Raw genomic sequence first — 25,459 nt, forward strand, 5'->3', positions numbered from 1 at the left:
CTATACTGCAAAAATAATCTAATCTCAGGCCCGTTTACTTACTATTCATGGCCTCCGGTTCTGTTTATCTCCTCACTGTCCACATTTCTTAAGGTGCTAGCCTAACTTCTGAATCAGAATGTGGATCACGTCCCACTCCTGAGACTCGAGCACATAATCTCGGCTAATACTGAGGCAGTGCTGCACTCTTGGAAGTGCTGCCTACCTTGTCACCCGAGGCGAGGGTGCTACCTACTGAGCCATGCTGACACTGAGGGTGGTGGTGAGCTTTCTCCCTTTAACCTTGTGATGCTGGTGCACCGACTATAGTGTTAGATAGGGAATCCCAGGATACTGAGGTCAGCAATGATGAAGGAACCGCAATATATGTCCAAGGCGGGATGCTGTGTGATATCACTAGCATTGCGGCTCTGTTCCTTGGCGGTAGAGGACACAGAGGAGGGAAGCGCTGTCGAAGTAACCTTGGTGAGTTGCTGCACTGTATCCCACCGATTGTACATACTGCACCCACAATGCTTCAGTGGCGGAGGAGATAGCTATTGTGTCCAATGGCAGGGGAATCCATTAAGTGAACTGATCTGTCCTGGATGGTGGTGAACTTCTTGAGTGTTTTTGCGGTTGCATCCATCCAGGCGAGCGGTGGGTATTCCATCACGCTCCTGCCGAACCTTATAGCTAGTGTTGATATATCTGCTCCAATTAAGCTTCTGGTGACTCCCTTCCCCAAGATGTTGATAGTGAGGGACTCAGCAATGGGAGTTCCATTAAGGGTCAAGTGGACATGGCTAGGCTTCCTTTTGTCCGACATTGTCTTTACCTGGCTCTTATGTGGTGCATTTGTTAACCCAAGGCTGGATGTAGTCCATGGGCTGCTTCATTACCAGAGGAGTTGTGAATGGAGATGAAAATGGTGAAATCATCAGCAAACAGCACCATTCCGGGCCTTGGAATAAAGAAAAACTCATTAAAGATGGTTTGCTTTAAGATGCTTCTCTGAAGAGTGTTATATATGCAGACTATAGATATACTCTCTGTGTAATCACTGTATAGTTGCATAAGATGGAGACTTGTTTACCTGATATACTATCAATAAGGTTTACACTGTGTATATACATGCTGGCACCACTAGAGGGTGCAACTGTTGGAGACCGGGGTTTCCTGCCCTGGCGGCAGGAGCTATATAAAAGAGGAGCCACCATGCGGCTGCCTCACTCTGGAGTTACGAATAAAGGACCAAGGTCACTACAGTTTGAGTACAACACATTGCCTCGTGGAGTCATTCATAGGTACATTACAGACATAACAAAGAGGTAGTGCAGTGATGTCTGGGAACTATGATGACAAGCCAACAATGCTGTCAGAAAAAGAAATGTACACCTGTTCATCCTCTAAACTGGGAGGCTTGCCTTTAAGGTGTCTGTCTCACTGGGTTGTGTTGCTTGCCTGGGCTTTGTTGCAGGCAATAGGCCAGGACTGAAGGTCAAGTTACTTTCTGTCAGAGCAGTGGGATGTGATTTCAGGCTGCAGCAAGTAGAAAGCCCAAGGGGTTGAAATGTCATCATTATGGGGAATCTGAGGCGGCAGTGAAATGGGTGTAAGTTAAAGAGGAGCTGAATAATTCTTTTGATTTTAGGTGAGTGACTTTTCCAGTATCACTGAATATTTCTGTTGTCGTTCTCTTCCTGCCCCATCCCATTTTATTGTTTGTCTTTCCTCCTTCTTCTTAGGCAGACCCCCGGAGTCGAGGATGACTTGCTTCCACACTAATATTGGTTCTAAGGTGACTGATGAGTCCAATGCAGGACCTACAGTCTCTGTCACAGGTGGGGCAGGTAGTGGTTGGAGGAAGAGGTGCGTGGGGTGCTTGATTTGTCATACGCTCCTTCCGCTGTTTGTACTTAGCTTCCGCATGCTCGCGACGAAGAGACTCAAAGTGTTCAGCACCTGCCCGGATGCTTCTCCTCCACTTTGAGCGGTCTTGGGCCAGGGATTCCCAAGAGTCAGTGGGGATGTTACATTTTTTCAAGGAGGCTTTGAGGGTGTTCTTGAAGCGTTTTTTCTGCCCTCCTGGGACTCATGGCATTGGTTCTTTCTGGGTGTAGTTCCACAGCTGCCTCCAGTACTACACCCAGCTGATCAATCCTCAGTGTTGCAGGCCATTTGACTGTGGAGGGCATCATAGCTGATACAGTTCTTACCCAATGACCAAACACTCGTTCCAGGAGGCAAATAGCAATCTGAAGGGGAAACCCTGACTGATTTCCTCCCACACCCAGCCTAGAGGTACAGAGGCCAATTGTAGATCCCCAGTTGCTGTCTTAGATCAGCTACAGATCAGAGCAGGGAGCAAACCTGGAACCTTCTGGCCTGTTCGCTGATAATTGCACAGTGTTCAGTTCCATTCACAACTCCTTATAAAATGAAGCAGTCCATGCCCGCATGCAGCAAGACCTGGATGACATTCCGGCTTGGGCTGATAAGTAGCATTAACGTTCACGCCACACATGTGCCAGGGAATGATTATCTCCAAAAAGCGAGAGTTTAACCACCGCCCTTGACATTCAATGGCATTACCATCACCCAATCCCCCACCACCAACATTCTGAGGGTCATCATTGACCAGAAATTTAACTGGACCAGTCACATAATACAGTGGCAACAAGAGCAGGTCAGAGGCTGGGTATTCTGTGGTTAGTGTCTTTCCACTTGCCTGGATGAGTGCAGCTCCAGCAACACTCAAGAAGCTCAATACCATCCAGGACAAAGCAGCCCGCTTGATTGGCACCCCATCCACCACCTTCAACATTCACTCCCTCCAGCAGCAGCATGGCTGTAGTGTGTACCTTCTATAAGATGCACTACAGCAACTGGTCAAGGCTTCTTCGGCAGCACCTCCCAAACCCGCGACCGCTGCCACTTAGAAGGGCAAGGGCAGCAGGCGTATGGGAACACCAAGTTCCCCTCCAAGTTACATACTGGACTGACTTGGAAATATATCGCCATTCCTTCATTGTTGCTGGGTCAAAATCCTGGAACACCTCCCGAAAAGCACTGTGGGAATACCAGCACCTTCAGCACAAGGACTGCAGCGGTTCAAGAAGGTGGCTCACCACCACCTTCTCAAGGGTAATTAGGGATGGGCAATAAATGCTGGCCTTGCCAGCGATGCCCACATCCCAGACAGAATTTTTTAAAAGCTGAAACTTCCATCTATTAATCTAGGTTTACTGAAGCTCCTCAGTTTAACAAGTTAAACAGCAAGATAGCTCAGTTCAGCAACCAAGCCTTGTGAGTAATTATTCCTTTTGACAGTTGAGTACTTTTATTGAGTGAATAAGTATTCGTTCTTACTGGTTTCATTTCATGGGAATAATTATTTGTACTGATTAGCTCTGCGTTCATGTAATGCGATCCCTAATGGATTACTCTTTATTAAACGCTAAATCCCATCAGTCGGACAGCACTCCTGAAGGTTTTGGGATGTTATGCAATTTATGGCTTTAGAAAGAATATTTGGCCCGAAGCTATTTCAGCCTTTCTTATCTGGCAAAAGGCAAATAGCACCAGGAACTACTATAAAATAGAGCTAAGGCAGAAAATAAGGCAATTAAGAACATAAAGTGGTTTATACACTGTGGTAGATAATGGAAGCTTACTCGGAAATTCAAAAAAATCTATATAACAGAACTGGTTAGATATCAGTAATATGTGCGCCATGCTGAGAATATTTAATTTGCTCACTTCGAACTGATGAGGAATTTCTTCTCTCAGAGGGTCATAAATCTGTGGAATTCTCTGCCCCAGAGAGCTGTGGAGGCTGGATCATTGTATATATTTAAGATGGAGATAGACAGAATTTTGAACGATAAGGTTATAGGGAGTAGGCAGGGAAGTAGAGCTGAGCCCAAGATCAGATCAGCCATGATCTTACTAAATGGCGGAGCAGGCTCGAGGCGCCAAATGGCCCACTCCTGCTCCAAATTCTTATGTTCTTATGTACTACCTGAGTCCTTTCAGCATCGGAGTCATCACTTCTGTTTATTGGATGACATAGAGAGGCAAGGACTGAAAAAATTAGAAACTGCGGCCTCGGCTAGACGTGCAAACTACTTATAGCACGAGCACAGGCCAAGGTTGTGTTACAGTACAGTAAGGTACGGTATAGAACCAGTTTCAGTGTGCTCGATGGTCAGGAGCAATGCAGCCTCACCAAGGGCCTGGAGGGCAGGAGCTGGTCACTCCAGGACTTGTGTTGCTCTCTGACATCAGAGAGCGTTCTCGGCCAGAGTCGCAGCCTGCGAACTAGCTTGTATTGTTTACCTGTCATTTAATCTAAATGGAGGACCAAATTAGTCACTGTATAGAGCTCATTATAAAAATCACTCGTGCGCGAATCACAAACGAAGTTATTGCCATAAGAACATAAGAAATAGGAGCAGGAGTCAGCCATTCGGACCCTCGAGCCTGCTCCACCGTTCAATAATATCATGGCTGATCTTCGACCTCAACTCCACTTTCCAGCCCAATCCCTATATCCCTCAATTCCGCTAGAGTCCAAAAATCCATTGATCTCAGCCTTGAATATACTCAACGATTGAACATCCACAGCCCTCTGGGGAAGAGAATTCCAAAGAATTTCAACCCTCTATGAAGAAATTTCTCCTCATCTCAGTCTCAAATGGCCGACCCCTCATCCTAGACCGTGACCTCTAGTCAGGCTTTCCAGTCAGGGGAAACAACCTCTCAGCACCTACCCTGGCAATCCCCCTCAGAACCTTCTGTTTCAAAGGAGCATACCACTTCAAGGTGCTGGAGAGCGATGGCTGTGAAGAGGACGACTGGATTGGACATCACCAAGGTCCAGGTCGCTGATTGGAGCGTGGCCAGGTACAGCAGGAGCGACGAGTGATTGTGGAGCGACGTGATCGGGGCCCAGAAGAGGCGAGGGCCCAGGGGCAGCACGGGCCAGCCCACACTGTGATATGTGTGCGCACTAGGTCCGTGCAGCAGAGCAGGTCTCCAGTCGTCTTGGTTAATCCTTGCCACTGGACCAAGACCTAGCTCTGTCAAGCCCGTGTGGTGGCTGGTGTGCAACGGCCACCACACGTTAAAAAAATCCACGCACAGTCATCTTCCACCCTACACTATGTAGTTCTGGACCTGGAATATTAGGTCCTTCATTGAAACACCTGTAAACTCATCCCTTTTTGGCGCGGAAGCAAGTCATCCTCGATACGAGGGACTGCCTATGATGACAATGATTATTGGATGATATAGAAGAAAGCACTTGCATTTTTACAACACGTTCTCGCCCCTCTCAGAAACATCCCAAAATAATGCAAATACAATGAGTTAGGTTGAAGTGCAGTCACTATGTTGGCAAGCATCGCTGCTGTTTTGCACACACCAACCGGGCGAAGCAATGTTCCCTTTAAGCTGCAAGGCCGAGCAGTGATCTGCAGGTCCCGCGCAGGCCGCTCAACGGCGTTATAATGGAAAGAATTATAACTTGTAAGTTATAATTTGAATGGGCCACACAGCCCCTTAAAAGGGCCAGGCACCCCCCAAAAGAATTAGTGGGAACATTGTGGAGAGGATATAGTTAAAATTCATTGGTGTATTTGTAATAAGATTTCTGTTATTGATACACACGTACAGCTGGCAACCAGGCTGCATTAATACCTTTGTACATTTCTTTTTGTAGTGTGTGGTTCATTCCAGAAAATGTTGCGAATTGCTATTCATTTAAAGAAGTATAATTTCCCAGCTACAAGTGAACTGTTAATGGTTCAAACCACAAGTAAATAATATATACAGCTGGCAGTATAAATGCTTTAGATGTAGTGGGCAGTTCCTTTAGGAACACTACATTAATGACGCCTGCAGTTCAGTTAGACTATTTTATCCCATTCTATAAGCATGAAATGACAGTGCAGTATTTACAGCTATGCTGATGGGTTTGTTTATATCCTAGCTGCACATACTATCAAATTTATCACCTCAGCGGCCCCTGGATGTTTGGTCTTGTGATCCATGTTTTTAAATCGTTTGCACTCATGACTAAGTATTGAACCGCGAGGGCACAGAGCAGCTGAACATAATCCATGTAAGGCTTTGGTGAGAGGCTTTAACAGCAACTGCAGCTCCACCATGTACAGGGACACGTTTTTTTTCACTCCTTCGACACACCCGTCGCTGGGGTCGCGGCGAGAGTTGCGGGATGTGGAGGATGAAAGGAGAGCTTTGTACAGGAATCCCAGAAACAGGCAAACTCCAGCTGACAGTCACACTGCTTTCCGGGGATCGAGAACTCGGTCCCAGCTCTCCAGCGACACTGCTGTGCACGACGCTCTGGTCAGTGGGGATCTGGACAAGATCAGGAATATCTTCAAGAGTAAGGACTCGGTCAACGTGATTATACAGACGGTCAGTCATGAACTGAGCTGGTCCGCAGAGCTAGGTATAGACATCTTTCCATACTCCGCGCTGAAGTTTCTAAATATAGTGCCAGCGTAAAATAGTTTAATTCCTGTCACTTATAGCAAAACTTTGTATGATTTTATCTTGCATTTTGCCTCTCGTCAGTCATGGCTCAGTTGGTAGCACTCTCTCCTCTGAGTCACAAGGTTGTGGGTTCAAATCCCACTCCAAGGGACTTTAAGCACAAAAAAATCTAGGCTGACACTCCAGTGCAGTGCTAAGGGAGTGCTGCATTGTCGGAGGTGCCATCTTTCGGATGAGACGTTAAACTGAGGGCCCGTCTGTTCTCTCAGGTGGACGTAAAAGATCCCGCGGCACTATTTTGAAGAAGAGCAGGGGAGTTATCCCCGGTGTCCTGGCCAATATTTATCCCTCAATCAACATAACAAAAAAGCAGACTATCTGGTCATTATCACATTGCTGTTTGTGGGAGCTTGCTGTGCGCAAATTGGCTGCCGTGTTTCTCACATTACAACAGTGACTACACTCCGAAAGTACTTAATTGGCTGTAAAGCGCTTTGAGACATCCGGTGGTCGTGAAAGGCGCTATATAAATTCAAGTGATTATACCAGAGCCAAGTGGGATGAAGGGCCTGTTCCCGGTGCGTTGACTGGGACAGGGCGCTCTGCATCGTTCTTCTTCAGGCTTGTGCCCATTGCTTCCTGTTGCTCCGAAACCCTGGCTCTATTGTTTTGCATTTCCTACTCTCCGTGCTCCCGCATCCCTCCTGCTCAATCATATGAACACCTTTTCATTCCAGCTGCACCAATACCCCCCCAAACAGACTAAACTTGAATTCACAAGTTGCGATTATTGTATATTAAAAGGTATCCCTGACTGGGAGAGCAGAGTGTATTGTTCAGCTTTCTATCCTGTATTTTTTTTTTTAAGTGTTTAGCAGTTATTGTAATTGAACTGAGAAGATATTCTTACCAGAATCAAAGGATATGGGGACAGTGCAGTAAAGTGGAGTTGAGGAAGAAGATCAGCCATGATCTTATTGAATGGCGGAGCAGGTTTGAGGGGCCGACTGGCTCATTGCTGCTCCTAATTCTTATGTTCTTAGCATTTTGACTTTTTTGTTTAATGCTCTGTAGAGATGCTGTCATAAATAACACTTTGTTCAGCAGGCACTTGGACAAACTCAGAAACATCTCCATGAACACAAACTCTAGATTAAAATACTTTCCCCCCCCCCCCCCCCCAGGAATATCAGTTGCTTTTGATCTAACAATTGTAGAAGGAGTAGAATGATACTATCTTAGACATTTACAGCACAGAAAGAGGCCACTCGACCTATTGTGTGATGGAAGCAGAGCTGCACTATGTGTCAAACCGGGGAAATCGCTGTACTATATCTTTTTCATTATTTTAGATTAGAGCTGTTTTAAAATTAATTTCCAGTAGCCATAGCAACAACGTATAGCGTTCTTCCGTCTTGGTGTTGAGGGAGAGGAGAACAAAATACAAAACTGTCTGGAGGCACTGATTAGCTTCATGGGGATGCAGCTAGCCATCGTTTGGATTTTAGTCTCTAATGATAAACTATTCAGGTCAAGTTTATTTGGCTGGTTCATCGCGCCTTCAAATTATTAACGCATGCTAATGTTAATGACTGAATTCAGGCATTTAGAATGATTTCTGTTGTGCCAGATGTCCCACGCAAATAACTCTACAGATAATCAAGTAACTCCTGTTCACATCATATTTACTGAATGGCCAAAATAATTGATAACCTGATTGCCTGATTATTAATATTATTCATAAGCTGGAAAATTGTATTTCTTTGGATCTCTAGTTTCCTGTTTTAACTGCTTGTTTCCATGTTGGGGCAGCAAAAAGGCTACTGTGGAGTCATTTGTCCATATCTCAAAATCTTGAGGGATCTAGACAGTGTAGATACAGATAAACTGTTCCCATTGGTGGCAGCATCGAGAAGCAGAGGACACAGATTTAATATGATTGGCAGAAGAACCAAAGGCAACATGAGGGAAACCTTTTTTGCGCAGCGAGTGGTTCAGATCTGGAATGCACTGTCTGAAAGGGTGATGGAGACAGACTCAATCCCAGCTTTCAAAAGGGAATTGGATAATAACCTGAAGGGAAAAAAATGTGCAGGGCTATGGGGAAAGGGTGAGGGAGTGGGACTAGCTGAAGTACTCTTGCAGAGAGCCGGCACGGGCTTAACGGGTCAAATGGCCCCCTTCTGTGCTGTAACCATTCTATAATTCTAAAATCCATTCAAAGAATGTTGGAATAGTCCTCCAACGATCCAGCACTATTTATTGTTTTGAGACAGTTTATGTAATAAATATTGCACGGCTAGTTTCTTGCTGTGTGTTCCCACGTCTCTATTTAACCTGCTTGTAAATCGATTCAACAGTTGGTTTTAACATGAATGTTGTAAGTAGTTTCCCTTAGGTGTTTTCGAAGCACCCCCACTTTACAATCGTTCTAGAGCTGGGAGTGATTACTGTACTGAACAGATGAATGAGTCAGGGACGAATACCTTGGTCTCAATCGGCAATGCTTTTATTAAAGTTAAAGCACAGACCTGCACCAAGTGAAACCACACACACCCTGGTGTGTAAAACAAACAAATGCAGTACAATACAGTCTGGCCCATCTAAACAGGCCCCTATTGCAAAGTACCCACATCTAAAACCTCCCCTGAAAACCCCTAAGATATTGGTTGGGAGAACACACGATACCCCCTCACACCGTGGCTGTGATCTTTAAAAGATGCGTGTGCAGAGATGATGCTCACTGATGCATTGGCTTACTCACTGCTTCTCCTGATGAAAACGTGTCTCCTCTGGTTTCTTCTCTCCGTCCCACACAGAGGGCTTGGTCCGTGTAGAGGCGAAGCGAGGAGAGCAAGAGAGCGATCTGTGGCCACCCGGCCTCTCTTACACCCCCATACTGTCCGCCCTTTCCGGCTGATTTAAAGTTTGTTGTTGTTTCGAGGTTTCCTGTGAGTATATCTTTTTACCTAATAAAGTTTCCTTGTTTTCGAGGCTTCCTGTTTTGAGTCCAGTAATGGGTTTTTGCTTCTGGCTGGTCTGGGCTTAATGGCTTTCTATTATTCTGGTATCTCATCCAGGTAATGGCTCGATCACTGATCAATTCACCTGATCTACCTTTGACGAGTTCACATTGCTTAACAATGGACTCTCCATTTGCTCATCGCCTGCGATGAATTGCCTTATCTTGGCTATTGTCTTCCCAGACCCCCTGCCCATCATTCTAAGTCCGACATGGAGAAGGACCTGGGCCCCTCCCACAAACAGCTTCCAGCTTTTTCTGCGGTGAGAAAAATATGTCCAATGAATCCTTGGGGATTCGATGATTACAATGTGATGATTTAATAACATCTTTGGCAACCTGCTTACTTTGTCCCACAGGACTCCTGGGCCACTGGAGCCTGCTCTGGTTGCCAGTTTATCTTGTTTCCCTTTCTACCATCATGTAGCTATCCCCCTTTAACTAGTCACACACTCTATGTCTGGCAAAAGTCTTTCTTTGATTTCTCTCATTATACCTCCTTTTGCCATTTCCCCCTATAAGAACATAAGAACATAAGAAATAGGAGCAGGAGTAGGCTATAAGGCCCCTCGAGCCTGCTCCGTCATTCAATAAGACCATGGCTGATCTGATCATGGACTCAACTCCACTTCCCCGCCCGCTCCCCATAACCCCCCATCCTCCCATCGCTCAAGAAACTGTCTATTTCGATCTTAAATTTATTTAATGTCCCAGCTTCCACAGCTCTCTGAGGCAGCAAATTCCACAGATTTACAACACTTTGAGAGAAGAAAATTTTCCTGATCTCAGTTTTAAAAGGGCAGCCCTTTATTCTAAGATCATGCCCGCTAGTTCTAGTCTCCCCTATCAGTGGAAACATCCTCTCTGCATCCACCTTGTCAAGCCCCCTCATAATCTTATACGTTTCGATAAGATCATCTCTCATTCTTCTGAATTCCAATGAGTAGAGGCCCAACCTGCTCAACTTTTCCTCATAAGTCAATCCCCTCATCCCCGGGATCAACCAATGAACTTTCTCTGAACTGCCTTCAAAGAAAGTATATCCTTTTGTAAATATGGAAACCAAAACTGCACGCAGTATTCCAGGTGTGGCCTCACCAATACCCTATACAGCTGTAACAAGACTTCCCTGCTTTTATACTCCATCTTCTTTGCAATAAAGGCCAAGATTCCATTGGCCTTCCTGATCACTTGCGGTACCTGCATACTATCCTTTTGTGTTTCATGCACAAGTACCCCAGGTCCCGCTGTACTGCAGCACTTTGCAATCTTTCTCCATTTAAATAATAACTTGCTCTTTGATTTTTTTTCTGCCAAAGTGCATGACCTCACACTTTCCAACATTATACTCCATCTGCCAAATTCTTGCCCACTGACTTAGCCTGTCTATGTCCTTTTGCAGCCTGTTGATGTCCTCCTCACACATTGCCCTTCCTCTTTAAAACCTACCTTTTCTGCCGTAATTTCTTCTTATGTGGTTCGGTGTCAAATTTATTTGTTTTGTCTTATAACACTCCTGTGAAGCGCCTTGGGATGTTTTACCACATTAAAGGTGCTATATAAATACAAGTTGTTGTTGTTGTGATTGTCTATTATTTTTCAAAAAGTTGTTCTTGGTAAACTGGCACTCCAGCTGCACTTAGTATTAAAAGGGAAAAGAGCTATGGGAGCAGGAAGATGGACAGCTTGTCAGAAACCATCCTAGACTAGAGAAGTAGTCAATAGGTTGCATAATTTCCATTATATTTACAATTTCTAGAACATTGCTACAGTGTCTGGAGCATTACTGTGCAGTACTCTTGCTGTGCACTACTGTAATTTATATGTACAGCACTTTTGTCAAACCGAATCTCATCCTGCAGTTCTCCTATTATGACGAGAATACCTTTTGGAATGTAACATTTTGCTGATGGGACAGATCAAATTTTGGCTTATGCCATTCAGGAGGCCTTTTAGTCAGATACATATAGGGTATCTTTTTCTGTCACTGGCAATGAACTAGGATTGTTGTGCGGTACGGTTGTTTGAGGCCTCACCGGAAAAGTTGTGCAAAAAGTAATGAAATGTATAAGATTCTGGGGGGGCTTGACAGGGTAGGTGCTGAGAGGATGTCTCCCCTCGTGGGGGAATCTAGAACTAGGGGGCATAGTTTCAGAATAAGGGGTCGCTCATTTAAAATGGAAATGAGGAGTGATTTCTTCTTTTAGAGGGTCGTGAATCTTTGGAATTCTCTACCCCAGAGAGCAGTGAAGGCTGGGTCATTGAATGTATTTAAGGTGGAGATAGACAGATTTTTGAATGATAAGGGAGTCGAGGGTTATGGGGAGCGGGCAGGAAAGTGGAGTTGAGGCCAAGATCGGATCAGCCATGATCTTATTGAATGGCAGAGCAGGCTCAAGTGGCCAAATGGCCTACTCCTGCTCCTATTTCTTATGCTCTTATATTAAGCACTTTAATGGACATATGATGCCAACTATCTGGGACCCCAACTATTTCCAATCTATATTAACAACTTGGAAGAAGGGACTGAGTGTAACGTAACCAAGTTTGCTGATGATGCAAAGATGGGAGGAAAAGCAATGTGTGAGGAGGACACACAAAATCTGCAAAAGGACATAGACAGGTTAACTGAGTGGGCAAAAAATTGGCAGATGGAGTATAATATCAGAAAGTATGAGGTCATGCATTTTGGCAGAAAAAAATCAAAGAGCAAGTTATTATTTAAATGGAGAAAGATTGCAAAGTGCCGCAGTACAGCGGGACCTGGGGTTCTTGTGCATGAAACACAAAAGGATAGTATGCATGTACAGCAAGTGATCAGAAAGGCCAATGGTATCTTGGCCTTTATTGCAAAGGGGATGGAGTATAAAAGCAGGGAAGTCTTGTGACAGGCCACACCTGGAATACTGTGTGCAGTTTTGGTTTCCATATTTACGAAAGGGTATACTTGCTTTGGAGGCAGTTCAGAGAAGGTTCACTAGGTTGATTCCGGGGATGAGGGGGTTGACTTATGAGGAAAGGTTGAGTAGGTTAGGCCTCTACTCAGTGGTATTCAGAAGAATGAGAGGTGATCTTATCGAAACTGTCATGAGGAGGTGCAACGCAGACTGGACTTGGTAGGGCTGCGACTGAAAAAGGTGAAGTGCGTCTTCTTAGCTCCGGAGGTAGAATTCCTGGGGATGAGGGTAGCAGCAGACGGGATCAGACCTACTGCGTCCAAAACGAAAGCGATCCAGAGAGCACCCAGACCCTGTAACATGACGGAGCTGCGTTCGTTCCTGGGGCTCCTGAACTATTTTGGTAACTTTCTTCCCAAATTGAGCACGTTGTTAGAGCCGCTTCACTTGCTCCTACGCAAAGGTCGCGATTGGTTCTGGGAGGACAGCCAGGAAAGGGCTTTTGATAGAGCACACAATTTGTTATGCCCCAACAAACTCTTTACGTTATGTGACCTGTGTACGAAACTTGTTTTAACATGCGATGCGTCGTTCTATGGGGTCGGGTGTGTGTTGCAGCATGTGAATGCCAATGGTCAGTTACAGCCGGTAGCTTATGCCTCCAGAAGTCTGTCCCAGGCAGAAAGGGGTTACGGGATGGTAGAAAAGGAGGCGCTCGCATGTGTAGATGCAGTAAAAAAAAAATGCACCAGTACCTGTTTGGCAGTAAATTTGAGCTGGAGACAGATCACAAGCCCCTAACGTCCCTTTTGGCCGACAACAAGGCCATAAATGTGAATGCATCGGCCCGCATACAGAGGTGGGCACTTACGATAGCCGCCTATGACTACACAATTCGGCACAGACCAGGCACTGCAAACTGCGCCGATGCTCTCAGCAGGCTCCCACTAGCCACCACTGAGGGGGCAACTGAGCATGATGCTGAGATGGTCATGGCTGTTGAAGCTTTCGAAAGCGAAGGCTCACCTGTGACAGCCTGTCAGATTAAAGTCTGGACAAATGAAGACCCGCTACTGTCTTTAGTTAAGAAATGTGTCCTGAATGGGGACTGGGCAGCCATGTACAGGGCATGCCCTGAGGAATTTAAACCGTTTCATAGGCTCAAGGATGAACTCTCGATTCAGGCCGATTGCCTACTGTGGGGAAACTGAGTAGTCATGCCCCAGATGGGCAGAGAGGTGTTTATCAGAGAGCTTCACAATGAGCACCCGGGCATTGTCATGATGAAGGCAATTGCCAGGTCACACGTTTGGTGGCCAGGGATAGATGCAGACCTGGAACTTTGTGTTCGCAGGTGCAACACGTGTGCCCAGCTGGGCAATGCGCCCAGGGAAGCTCCCCTTAGCTCCTGGCCCGCCAAGCCATGGTCACGCATCCATGTGGACTACGCAGGTCCTTTCATGGGAAAAATGTTTTTGGTTGTAGTAGACGCCGACTCCAAGTGGATTGAGTGTGACATTTTAAATTCAAGCACATCCTCTGCCACGGTAGAAAGTCTACGGGCAATGTTCGCCGCCCATGGTCTACCAGATGTCTTGGTCAGTGACAATGGCCTGTGCTTCACAAGCACTGAATTCCAGGACTTCATGACAGGCAATGGAATCAACCATGTCAGAACGGCACCGTTCAAGCCGGCCTCAAACAGCCAGGCGGAACGAGCAGTGCAGATAATCAAACAGAGGATGCTCAGAATCCAAGGGGGTTCCCTACAAAGCCGCTTATCACACCTCCTGTTGGCCAATAGATCCCGACCACACTCACTCACAGGGGTTCCACCCGCAGAGCTGCTAATGAAAAGGACGCTCAAAACCAGGTTATCCCTTGTACACCTACCATGAAAGAAATTGTTGAGAGCAGGCGTCAGTCACAATGTGACTACCATGACAGGAATGCGAGGGCGCGATGTATTGATGTCAATTACCCTGTTTTGTCCTTAATTACACTGCAGAGCCCACATGGCTTGCAGGCACTATGATTGCCAAAGAGGGGAATCGGGTTTTGGTAGTTAAACTTACCAATGGACAAATCTGCCGCAAACACGTGGATCAAACTAAAAGGAGGTTCAGCAACCCCATAGAAGAAGCAGAGGAAGAACACGACGTAGAGTTTACTCCACCACAGGTGGCCGAACACCGGAACCAAGCGGAGGAGAGCCCAGTCACTGTGGGCAGTCCGGACAGGCCTGAGGCACCACAAACAGCAGACACTCAGGCCAGCGCCCAACAACCGGAACCCCAACTCAGGCGCTCTACAAGGGAGTGTAAACCACCAGAGAGACTTAACCTGTGATCCTAATAAGACTTTGGGGGGGGGAGGTGATGCCATGTATTCAACTATCATTGTAACCCATGTATAAGCTGACCTAAGTCGTACACCTTGAGAACATTGACCACTAGGGGGTGAACTTGTGGGAGATACTCCTAACCTGGACTTTCAGGTATAAAAGGGGAAGCTCCACCCACCTTCATCACTTGAGGTCTTGGTAATAAAGGTAACTGGTCACAGGGTGACCTTCTTTCAAGTATGGGCCTCGTGTGCATTTATACTGTATAGTAAGGATATATCAGAAACGTATAAGATTATGAGGAGGCTTGGCAAGGTGGATGCAGAGAGGATGTTTCCACTGATGGGGGAGACTAGAATGAAAGGGCATGATCTTAGAATAAGGGGCCGCCCATTTAAAACTGAGATGAGGAGAAATTTCTTCTCTCAGAGGGTTGTAAATCTGGGGAATTTGCTGCCTCAGAGAGCTGTGGAAGCTGGGACATTGGATAAATTTAAGACAGAGATAGACAGTTTCTTAAACAATAAGGGGTTATGGGGAGCGGGCGAGGAAGTGGAGCTGAGTCCACTATCAGATGAACCATGATCTTATTAAATGGCGGAGCAGGCTCGAGGGGCCAAATGGCCTACTCTTGCTCCTATTTCTTATGTTCTTATGTTCTAGGATGTGTCCCCTTGTGGGGGAATCTAGAACTAGGGGGCATAGTTTCAGAATAAGGGGCCACCCATTTAAAATGGAAATGAGTAATTTCTTCTCTCAGAGGGTTATGAATCTTTGGAATTCTCTATCCCAGAGAGCTGTGGAGGCTGGGTCATTGAGTATATTTAAGGTGGAGGTAGACAGATTTTTGAATGATAAGAGAGTCGAGAGTTATGGGGAGCGGGCGGGGAACTGGAGCTGAGTCCACGATCAGATCAGCCATGATCTTTTTGAATGGCGGGGCAGGCTCGAGGGGCCAAATGGCCTACTCCTGCTCCTATTTCTTATGTTCTTATGTTAAGCATTTTAATGGACGTATGATCTGTTTTTGTATTGCAGGCCTTTGGTCATTAACCTCCAAACAGAAGCCGACGTCTGCGCTCCGCATCACCGCAGAGCGGGGCCACGCAGCCTGTGTGAAGCACCTGCTGGGACATGGTGCTGATGTAAATGCTGCCCCTGGAGGAACAACTGCCTTGCACACTGCCTGTGCCAATGGACACGCTGAATGTGTTCAACTTCTGCTCAGTATTGGTGCTGACCCCAATGCAGTCTCTGAAGAAGGGTATGCGCCTCTGCACCTGTGCACCAGTCCCCAGACCATCCTGTAAGTTTATTTCTTGATTGTATATGGTTATGTTGCAGCTTATCCCTCGCACAGTAAGTATTCTTGCTCTGAGTGCTTCGATTTAGAACGTGGGACATTGGGGAGATGCACAAGGTAATGTGTCTGTACACAAATATATTCTAAAGTTGAGAAACCAAGTAATGGAGATGAGAGTAACCCTTTCATTATTAACATAAAAATAGAAAATGCTGGAAATCTCAGCGGGTCAGGCAGCATCTGTGGAGAGAGAAACAGAGTTAACGATTCAGGTGGTGACCCATCGTCAGAACTGTAAAAGTTCGAGATGTAACAGATTCTTAACGAAGTGCAGGGGGTAGTGAAAGGGGGCGGGTAGGAAAGAACAAAAGGGAAGGTCTGTGATAGGGTAGCAGGCAGGAGAGATTTGAGAGACAAAAAGGATGATGGGAAAAAATGAGATGGCAATGGCACAAGTTAGGAAACAAAAGATGAGTCTAGATAGGGTGTGAATGGTCCAGCCATTCATTACTATATTCTTATTGGTGCCTTAACAATATAAACATAAATCCAAGCTTTTATTATTAAAATAATTATGTAAAATATAAAAAGATGTACTGGTATTAAAATGGAGCTATAAGGTGCACATTTCCCAATGTTTCCTCTCTTACAGTTTCCTGATTTCAACCAGAGCAGCTTGGATACAAAGCAAGAAGGGATTCCTTGGAAGGGTGAGGGAGGGAACACTGCGGACAAGTCTCCTGGGCTGCTGTTGCATATAGTTTATGTTATGTATGCAACCCTAGGCAACCTGTATCAGAGGGCTTACCTGTTGGAATCCCAAGGGATCCCAGCATCCCTTGGGAGCACTGTATATAAGCAGGCCTCCCATGCTGTACCAGCACTCTGGAGTTTGAATAAAGGAGCTAAGGTCACACTTACTCATTGTCTACAGTACTCAGTTGCATCACTTTATTATGAGCTTAACAGTTTAGTGTCTGGGTACAAAGTGACACAAGTAGCAAGGACAACTTTTGTAATAGTGCCTTATCATGTTGTCAGGATGTCTCAAACTGCTTCATGGCCAATGAATTACTTTTGAAGTTATACTCACTGTTGTTAAGTGGTCAAATGTGACAGTCAATTTGCACAGAGCATGATCTTACAAATGAGGTAAACAACCGGTTAATCTATTTTGGTGATGATGGTGGAGGAATAAATGTTGGTTCTGTCACTGGAAGAATTCCCCTTCTCTTCATTGAAGAATGCCATAGGATCTTTTACATAACGTAAATAGCCAGGAGCCTCGGTGTAAACATCTAATCCAAAACGGACAGGGCCTTGATATAACGTCTCATTCAGTAAATGGCACCTGTGACGATGAAGCACTCCTTCAGTACTCCACTGAAGTGCCAGCCTAGAGTATGTGCTCCAGTCCGGCACAGAAGCAAGGGCACTACTATGGAGCGAAGTTGATACTAGCTCACTTGCCCATCTTTCATCTCACTCAAGAACTGGTGCATGGAGTGGAGAACATGTGCAAAATAAATCTGAACTAACATTACCACAAGTAGGATAATCCAGTCCTGTATTCCGACACATTGTGTCACCCGGTCCCTAATTGCAGTTCCATGTATTATCCTGACCTAATAAGAACATTAGAAATAGGAGCAGGAGCAGGCCATTTGGCCCCTCGAGCCTGCTCTGCCATTCAATAAGATCATGGCCGATCCGATCATGGACTCAGCTCCACTTCCCTGCCCGCTCCCATAACCCTTTACTCCCTTATCGCTCAAAAATCTGTCTACATCCGTCTTAAATATATTCAATGACCCAGCCTCCACAGCTCTCTGGGGCAGAGAAGTCCATATATTTACAACCCTCTGAGAGAAGACATTTCTCCTCATCTCAGTTTTAAATGTGCGACTCCTATCCCCTAGTTTTAGTTTCCCCTATGATTGGAAATATCCTCCCTGCATCCACCTTGTCGAGCCTATCTCATTATCTTATAAGTTTCAATAAGATCATCTCTCATTCTTCTGAACACCAATGTATATAGGCCGAACCTACTCAACCTCTCCTCATAAATCAACCCCCTCATCTTCGGAATCAACCTTGTGAACCTTCTCGGAACAGTTTAATGATGCGCAGCCTTCCCCATTTAAAGCTTGGACAACTGAGGAAAATGTAAGTTTAGACAGTGAGTTGTCTGCGTCAAGTTTTCTGATTTTAGATTGACTATGAATAAATTTGGCCGTTGTGGAATAAATTTATGTATGAAGTGACACATACAGCACCAGCACTGAACAGTCAGAGATCTTTTTTAATATAAATTGCATGAACGCACTGACTTCTTATTGCTTACCTGAACTATCAGAACTAAAGACAATATCAATGGTAAGTAGTGGCAGTAAGGGAACATGGCAGAAATTGAGGGAATGCATTTAATACACGCTCATCGAATTCTCAATGGCTGTTTCAGGTGTGCCAAACTGCTGCTGGAACATAGCGCCAGAGTCAATATGCAGACCCAAGACCGTGAGAATACTCCACTCCACGTGGCTGCAAAGCACGGTTTAGATGAACACGTGGACCTTTACCTGAGCTATTGTGCCTACAGTCACAAGAAAAACCGAGAAGGTGAAACCGCACTCAATGCTGCCTGCTCGTATGCGGAAAAGCCCGAGGCTTTTGGCAGATATTACAGAGTCTGTAAAATGCTGATCGATTGTGGAGCCGATGTGAAAACGGCTGGGAAGAAAAACCATACGCCGCTCCACAATGCCTGTGGGAATGGGCACCCCGGGATTGTGGACCTGTTGCTGCTGCACGGAGCCTCTGTCAATGCCAAGAACTGTGCTGGCTACACCCCAATGGATTGCATCTTACAGTCTGTTGACGATCACTTGGAACATCATCCAGAACAAATTGTCTTAGCTCTGTTGAACCATGGAGCAGCTCCAGTTGACCCGAAGGTATTCAGATTTTGCAATGAATAAGTGATGTAAATGCTAACGTGACTGGAAGGAGGCAGGTCAGGGAGCTGTTAAACAAATGACCAGGCTGAGAATGAACAGATATGGGGGTTAGATGTGGCCCTTATGGCTAAAGGGATCAAGGGGTATAGAGAGAAAAAAGGAATGGGGTACTGAAGTTGCATGATCAGCCATGATCATATTGAATGGTGGTGCAGGCTCGAAGGACCAAATGGCCTATTTCTGCACCTATTTTCTATATTTCTATGGAACTTTAACCTAACTCTGCTGTCGGCAAACTGGTGAGATTGGGTGCAACGCTAGTTTTACACCCCATCCGATTATGCTGTCAATTGGAATCAACGGAGAGTAATATTGGACAGGGTGATAACCTGGCATTACACCCGATCCTGTGGGTTGGTGTTTGGCAAGTTAAATTATAATTACCCCCATAGAGGCTGGCTAGCACTGAAAGAATGGCGTGATTGTTTGTCAAGTATTATAATACAGCTTTTCCTTTTATATAATTTTTTTTCATGCCCTTTTCTCCCAAAGGCTCCTTGCCAGCTATGGTTACATGTGCACCAATTGTAACTTCTCAAAGTTGCTATTACACATGTCTGAACAACAACACCAACGTGTATTTATATAGCACCTTTAATGTAGTGAAAGGCGCTTCACAGGAGTATTATGAGATCAAAAATTTGATACCAAGCCGCATAAGTAGAAATTAGGGCATGTAACCAAATGCTTGGTCAAAGAGATAATTTTAAGGAGCGTCTTGAAGGAGGAAAGAGAGGTAGAGAGGTGGAGAGGTTTAGGCAGGGAGTTCCAGAGCTTGGGCCTAGGCAACAGAAGGCATGGCCACCAATGGTTGTGCGATTATAATCAGGGATGCTCAAGAGGGCAGAATTAGAGGAGTGCAGACATCTCAGGGGGCTGTGGGGCTGGAGGAGATTACAGAGATAGGGAGAGGCAAGGCCATGGAGGGATTTGAAAATAAGGATGAGAATTTTGAAATCGAGGCGTTGCTAACCAGAAGCCGATGTAGGTCAGCGAGCACAGGGAGTGATGGGTGAGCGGGACTTGGTGCAAGTTAGAACACGGGCTGCCGAGTTTTGGATCACCTCTAGTTTACGTAGGGTATATTGTGAGAGGATTGTTGGATAGGATTAAGGCTGATTTTCCCTTCTCTAACCAGGGCACTGAGATCAATTGTGACACTCTTACTGCCACGCAGCCTGGGATCAGCTCACTCAGTGCAGATCAGGAATGAAACCTGAGACTTTCGTAGTCTGCATGACTTAGCTATTCACTCCATAAAGTCTGTGTCCATTTAGAAACATAGAAATCTACAGTGCAGAAGAAGGCCACTTAGCCATCAGGGGATCTTTGATCTCAAGCCATCATAGCGCACAAGGAACTTGAAGAACCCATTGACCATGATACTTATACAATTTGCCCTAATATCATCACTCTCTCAACTCCCAACGATTGAGCTATTCTGTTGAATTTAATGTAAGTATGGTAACCAGCAGAGCTTGCCGTGCATGCTCAACAGATTGGAACAAGTGTCATTTTGTTTCTTTTTCAGATACTCAAACGATGTGCAATGTCTCCATGGACGATGGAAGCTGTGTTAAATACCTATGAGTGTCTTCCACTTTGTGACTCTTGGATTGAGGCAGTTCCCTTGGATGTGTGGCAAGTATGTACAGTGGAATAATACATGAATTAACAATCCCTATATATCCTATAATTAAACTGGAGGATGGCCAAAGAAACTCATTATTAATTAATTCAGAATAAATCACTAAATATAACTATTCTACGTAAATGATAAACTCGTAAAAGACTAATTGGAAGACCACTACTTTAATTTATCCTAGCGCGATTCAGGTCCTAATCACGACAACATATGCAGTATGTAAAAATTCATTAACCATATTCGTTAATTCTTTCAAAGCCATACCCTATAAATCTGAGGATAGCAGCTCGCACGTTGGCCATTAAAAACAGATTACAAAATTCATTTAAAATAAAAGTGATAGATAAATAGATGGAGGTAACTATCTCAGTCAAATACTGATATTTCTTGTGCCACAAATACTCACAGAATTTTAATGTGTTTTCATTGACAAACTTTAACAAGTTGCCAGACTGAGGAGAATAACTAAGTATAAATAATAAAAAGCAAACATTCAGTGAAAAATATGGACAAGGGTAAAATTCAATGGCTACATGGCAAGAATTAAGAGAAAATTTTCCAACAAAAAAATGGAAGAATGTCTGTTAGTAATCAGCAAATGAAATCATATTTCAAAGTCATGCATTCCACAGTTTCACTAGTGAGTCATTAATTACAGAGAGCACCAAATATTTGTCCCATTCATGGCTCTAAGTTATGTTACTGACCCAAAGATATGTTTAATTTTAAAAGATGGGTGTTTTGAAAGATAACACAAGTAATGAACACTATTCATCTGTAAACGTAAACTAGAGGTGATCCAAAACTCAGCTGCCCGTGTCCTAACTCGCACCAAGTCCCGCTCACCCATCACCCCTGTGCTCACTGACATATATTGGCTCCCAGTTAAACAACACCTCGATTTCAAAATTCTCCATCCTTGTTTTCAAAATCCCTCCATGCCCTCGCTCCTCCCTATCTCTGCAATCTCCTCCAGCCGACAACACCACCCCCCCCCCCCCCCCAGTTGTCTGCGCTCCTCTAATTCTGCCCTTTTGAGCATCCCTGATTATAATCGCTCAAACATTGATGGCCGTGCCTTCACCTGCCAAGGCCCTAAGCTCTGGAATTCCCTCACTAAACCTCTTCGCCTCCCTACCTCTCTTTCCTCCTTCAAGGCACTCTTTATAACCTACCTCTGTGACCAAACTTCCTGCCCTAATTTCTCATGTAGCTCGGTGTCAAATCTTTTGTCTCATAATACGCCTGTGAAGAGCCTTGGGATATTTCACTACATTAAAGGCACTATATAAATACAAGCTGTTGTTATTGAACAACATTTAAAAGGTGCTTGGATGGGCACTTGAAGTGCCGTAACTTGCAGGGTTAGAGACCTAGAGCTGGTAAGTGGGATTAGACTGGATAACCTCCTGTTGGCTGGCGCAGATATGATGGTAAGTACTGCAGGGAATCGAATACAGCCAGGACTAGTTTTGATTGCCTGGATGGGTCGAAGAGGAATTTTACCAGATTTTTTTCCCCAATTGGCCTGGGTTTTAATCTTTTTTTGCCTCTCCCAGGAGATCACATGGCTCTGGTTGGGGTGGAGTGTAGAATGTTGTAGTGCAAAGGGTGTCGCAGTTGTGTGGGGCAGACTGGTTGGGCCGGATGCTTTTTACCTTTCTGCCGTTGTTCATTGTTCATAGATTTATATGTAACCTTCGGGGCTGCTGACTGAGGGCCGTGTGGCTCTTTGTCGGTTGCCGTGAATATGATGGGCCGGAATGGCCTTCTTCTGCACTGTAGATTTCTATGTTTCTAAATGGACACAGACTTTATAAGACTGAAATCGCTCTAGGTATAGGTGGTTTCACTTGTGCTGATCTGTAGGGATAACCCCATTAATGTAGGACTCTCTATGAACTGGCAATGTTAAAGGCAGCTGATGAGAGAAAAACGCAAGTAATCCCCATGCCTGGTGGCAAGAGACACCATAGTCCATCGTTACCCTTTAAGCTTTGTCCCGATTTTAACTTGGATAAACATTTGAAAAGGAAAAATACAAAAGGATACAGGGATAGGCTGGGAAATGGGATTGGAGAAGAAGTTCCAGATATAGCACGAACACTGCACAGGCACAATGGGCCAAATGGCCTCCCTCTGTGCTATAAATGTTACGATTCTATTATGTTTCCAATATTCCCTAACTTGTGATAGTACTCACAGGGTTCACAGAATCCGATATATATGATACATGAGATCTTTGTGCTTTCTTACAGAACCATCAGGTTTTCTATGACTCCATTATACAAATGTCCAACAAACCTCGTTCTCTTCAGCATCTCGCACGCTGTGCTTTAAGGAACTATCTCGGAACTCGATGCCATTCAGTCATACCACAGCTTCAACTTCCAAATAGTTTTAAGGAGTTTTTACTGTTGAAATTTGAAGGCTATGTCAAGTGAAAAAGATTGGAATCCTTAAATAGTTCCACTTTTAAAGGTTGTTAATTGAGTCTTCTAGAGTAGCTGTAACAACTATAATGTGTTGGCTTGATTTACATTAGATTATCATTTTTTTTTAAATGTCATAATCTGTCAAATTTGTTACATCTGTCATTTTGTGGAAGCTGGGACATTGAATAAATTTAAGACAGAAATAGACTGTTTCTTAAACGATAAGAGGATAAGGGGTTATGGGGAGCGGGCGGGGAAGTGGAGCTGAGTCCATGATCGGATCAGCCATGATCTTATTGAATGGTGGAGCAGGCTCGAGGGGCGATATGGCCTACTCCTGCTCCTATTTCTTATGTTCTTATGTAACATGGGAAGGTTTGACTAGTCAACCAAGAGACAAAAAATATCTGTCCATTTTACAGTGTTTTGGTAAGAGCCCATGATACTTGTGCTCTTCCCCTTCGCATGCCATGCCAACGATGGTAATTTTAAAAATATTTATCTTGCAATTTTTCTGTGCCAATTGTCTCCTCTCCTGAAGGCATTGACTCTTTCCCTTGCTGGGTTTCAGCATCTTGGGTGCCAGTCATCATCTAGTACCTCACCCAAGTGGCATTTATTCATGTGTGAACTTTGACGGTGAGAATTAAACTGTGTAGACACTACAGATGAGCCTAATCCTGTCCTTCCCCAGCTTTTACATACATAAATGAATGGTGCATAGTGTAGGAACCCTGGCTTATTAGTTTTTCTTCCTTTTCCCTAACTCATAATGCTGAACGCATTGTAACACCCTTACTTGTGTCCTAGCTGGGATTAACTAACTCAGCACTAACCAAGAATCAAACCTGACACTATGAGGCCTTTTCAATTGGCCTCTTGGTACAGTGGTCTAACACTCTTTAATTGCTTTGCTGCAAGAGGGCGTGAGGACTCACTGACGATAGCGAAATGAGGTATATCATCTACCACATAAGAACATAAGAAATAGGAGCAGGAGTAGGCCATACGGTCCCTTGAGCCTGCTCTGCCATTCAATAAGATCATGGCTGATCTGATCTTGGCCTCAACTCCACTTTCCTGCCTTTCATCACCACCAATAGGCTTAAGAGAAAATCCTTCGAATATTCTGTTACTGGTGTGTGAGGCATTGACCAAGCTGATTAGATTGTGATGCAAAGTCCAGAAGAGAAAAGAAGATCCCCATTTGTAATGACTCAAGAGTCTGGTTACTGTAAACTCACTCAGGTGCAACGTGATCCATCTTTATTCCAGCCTGAGGATGTGTACAGAAGGATTATGAATGTGGCAGAGGGATGGAGATAGGGAATCATTGGAAAATAGCTAAAGAAGTGTCAAGATGCTGACAATTGCAGAATCAACAGAAAAAAAAAGGGGTTACTGAGAGTTGAGGTTAAACACGGGTCACGGGAAAGAAAAGGCAATCACGGATGGGAGAGGGTAACGTAATGCTTTTTACTGATAAGAGGGAAATAGGTTTTATTGAAAAGGAAGAAGAATTTAATGAGGCTATAAACAAGCTGACCTCGGGGCCAGCTCTAATTAGGAGACCTCCTCACCTGCCATTGGACATACTCGGGGGGGGGGGGGGGGGGAGGAAGAAAGGGAGTGGATAGACCAAGTGCTAATCAAATATGTTATGTTTTGAAAATGTATAACTACTGTGCTTTTTGTGCTGTAAAGGGGCTTGTCCAGAGGAAGGTAAACAGGCTCTGATTGAGTGTTCTTTTGTCTTGACAAGTCCCGGCCGGAGAATCTTCAATAAAGGTCTTTTACAGAAAAGGCAAGAAGGTGTTCGCGTCAGTGTATTCACTGAAACAGATTGAGGGAAAAAGAATCCGTATTAACAAGCCCAAGAGTGCCAGCTTGACAAAGACTCACAGCTTATATACAGGTGACTAATCACACATGACACATGCGTATAGCCCGATGACCTCCGACCGTGGCGCCCTCTGGTGTCTGGTAACCCCCAAGCATTAATACATAACAACATCCCCCTTTTAAAATCCTAACAACAGTCTTTTTACAAATTAAGACAGTCTGGGGCTTTCCTCTCACAAGTTGATCGTCTCAGTTCAACTTTGTCTCTGGAATATCGCCACAGCTGATCGGATTCCAAACGGGCATCTGTTATAAACAAAAAGACCTTTGTGCGCGTTGATGCAGGTGAGGGCCTTCGATGATTCCTCCAGTTCCTGCGTCATGTAGGCTGAAGTCAGATCCAGCTTCATGAACGTCTTTCCTCCAGCCAGCGTTGCAAAGAGGTCGTCG

General features: G+C 44.8%; 1 protein-coding gene across 1 annotated transcript; it reads left to right on the forward strand.

Moving 5' to 3' along the window:
- Positions 1-6,097: 6,097 nt before the first annotated feature.
- On the forward strand, positions 6,098-24,978 carry asb16 (ankyrin repeat and SOCS box containing 16). Its single transcript, XM_070864454.1, has 5 exons — positions 6,098-6,460; positions 15,806-16,073; positions 18,532-19,024; positions 20,619-20,732; positions 22,991-24,978. The coding sequence occupies exons 1-5, from the start codon at positions 6,151-6,153 to the stop codon at positions 23,174-23,176; spliced, it is 1,371 nt and encodes a 456-aa protein (XP_070720555.1). The 5' UTR covers positions 6,098-6,150; the 3' UTR covers positions 23,177-24,978.
- Positions 24,979-25,459: the final 481 nt, after the last annotated feature.

This window comes from Pristiophorus japonicus, chromosome 21, assembly GCF_044704955.1.
Source record: "Pristiophorus japonicus isolate sPriJap1 chromosome 21, sPriJap1.hap1, whole genome shotgun sequence".
Lineage (NCBI taxonomy): Eukaryota > Metazoa > Chordata > Chondrichthyes > Pristiophoridae > Pristiophorus > Pristiophorus japonicus.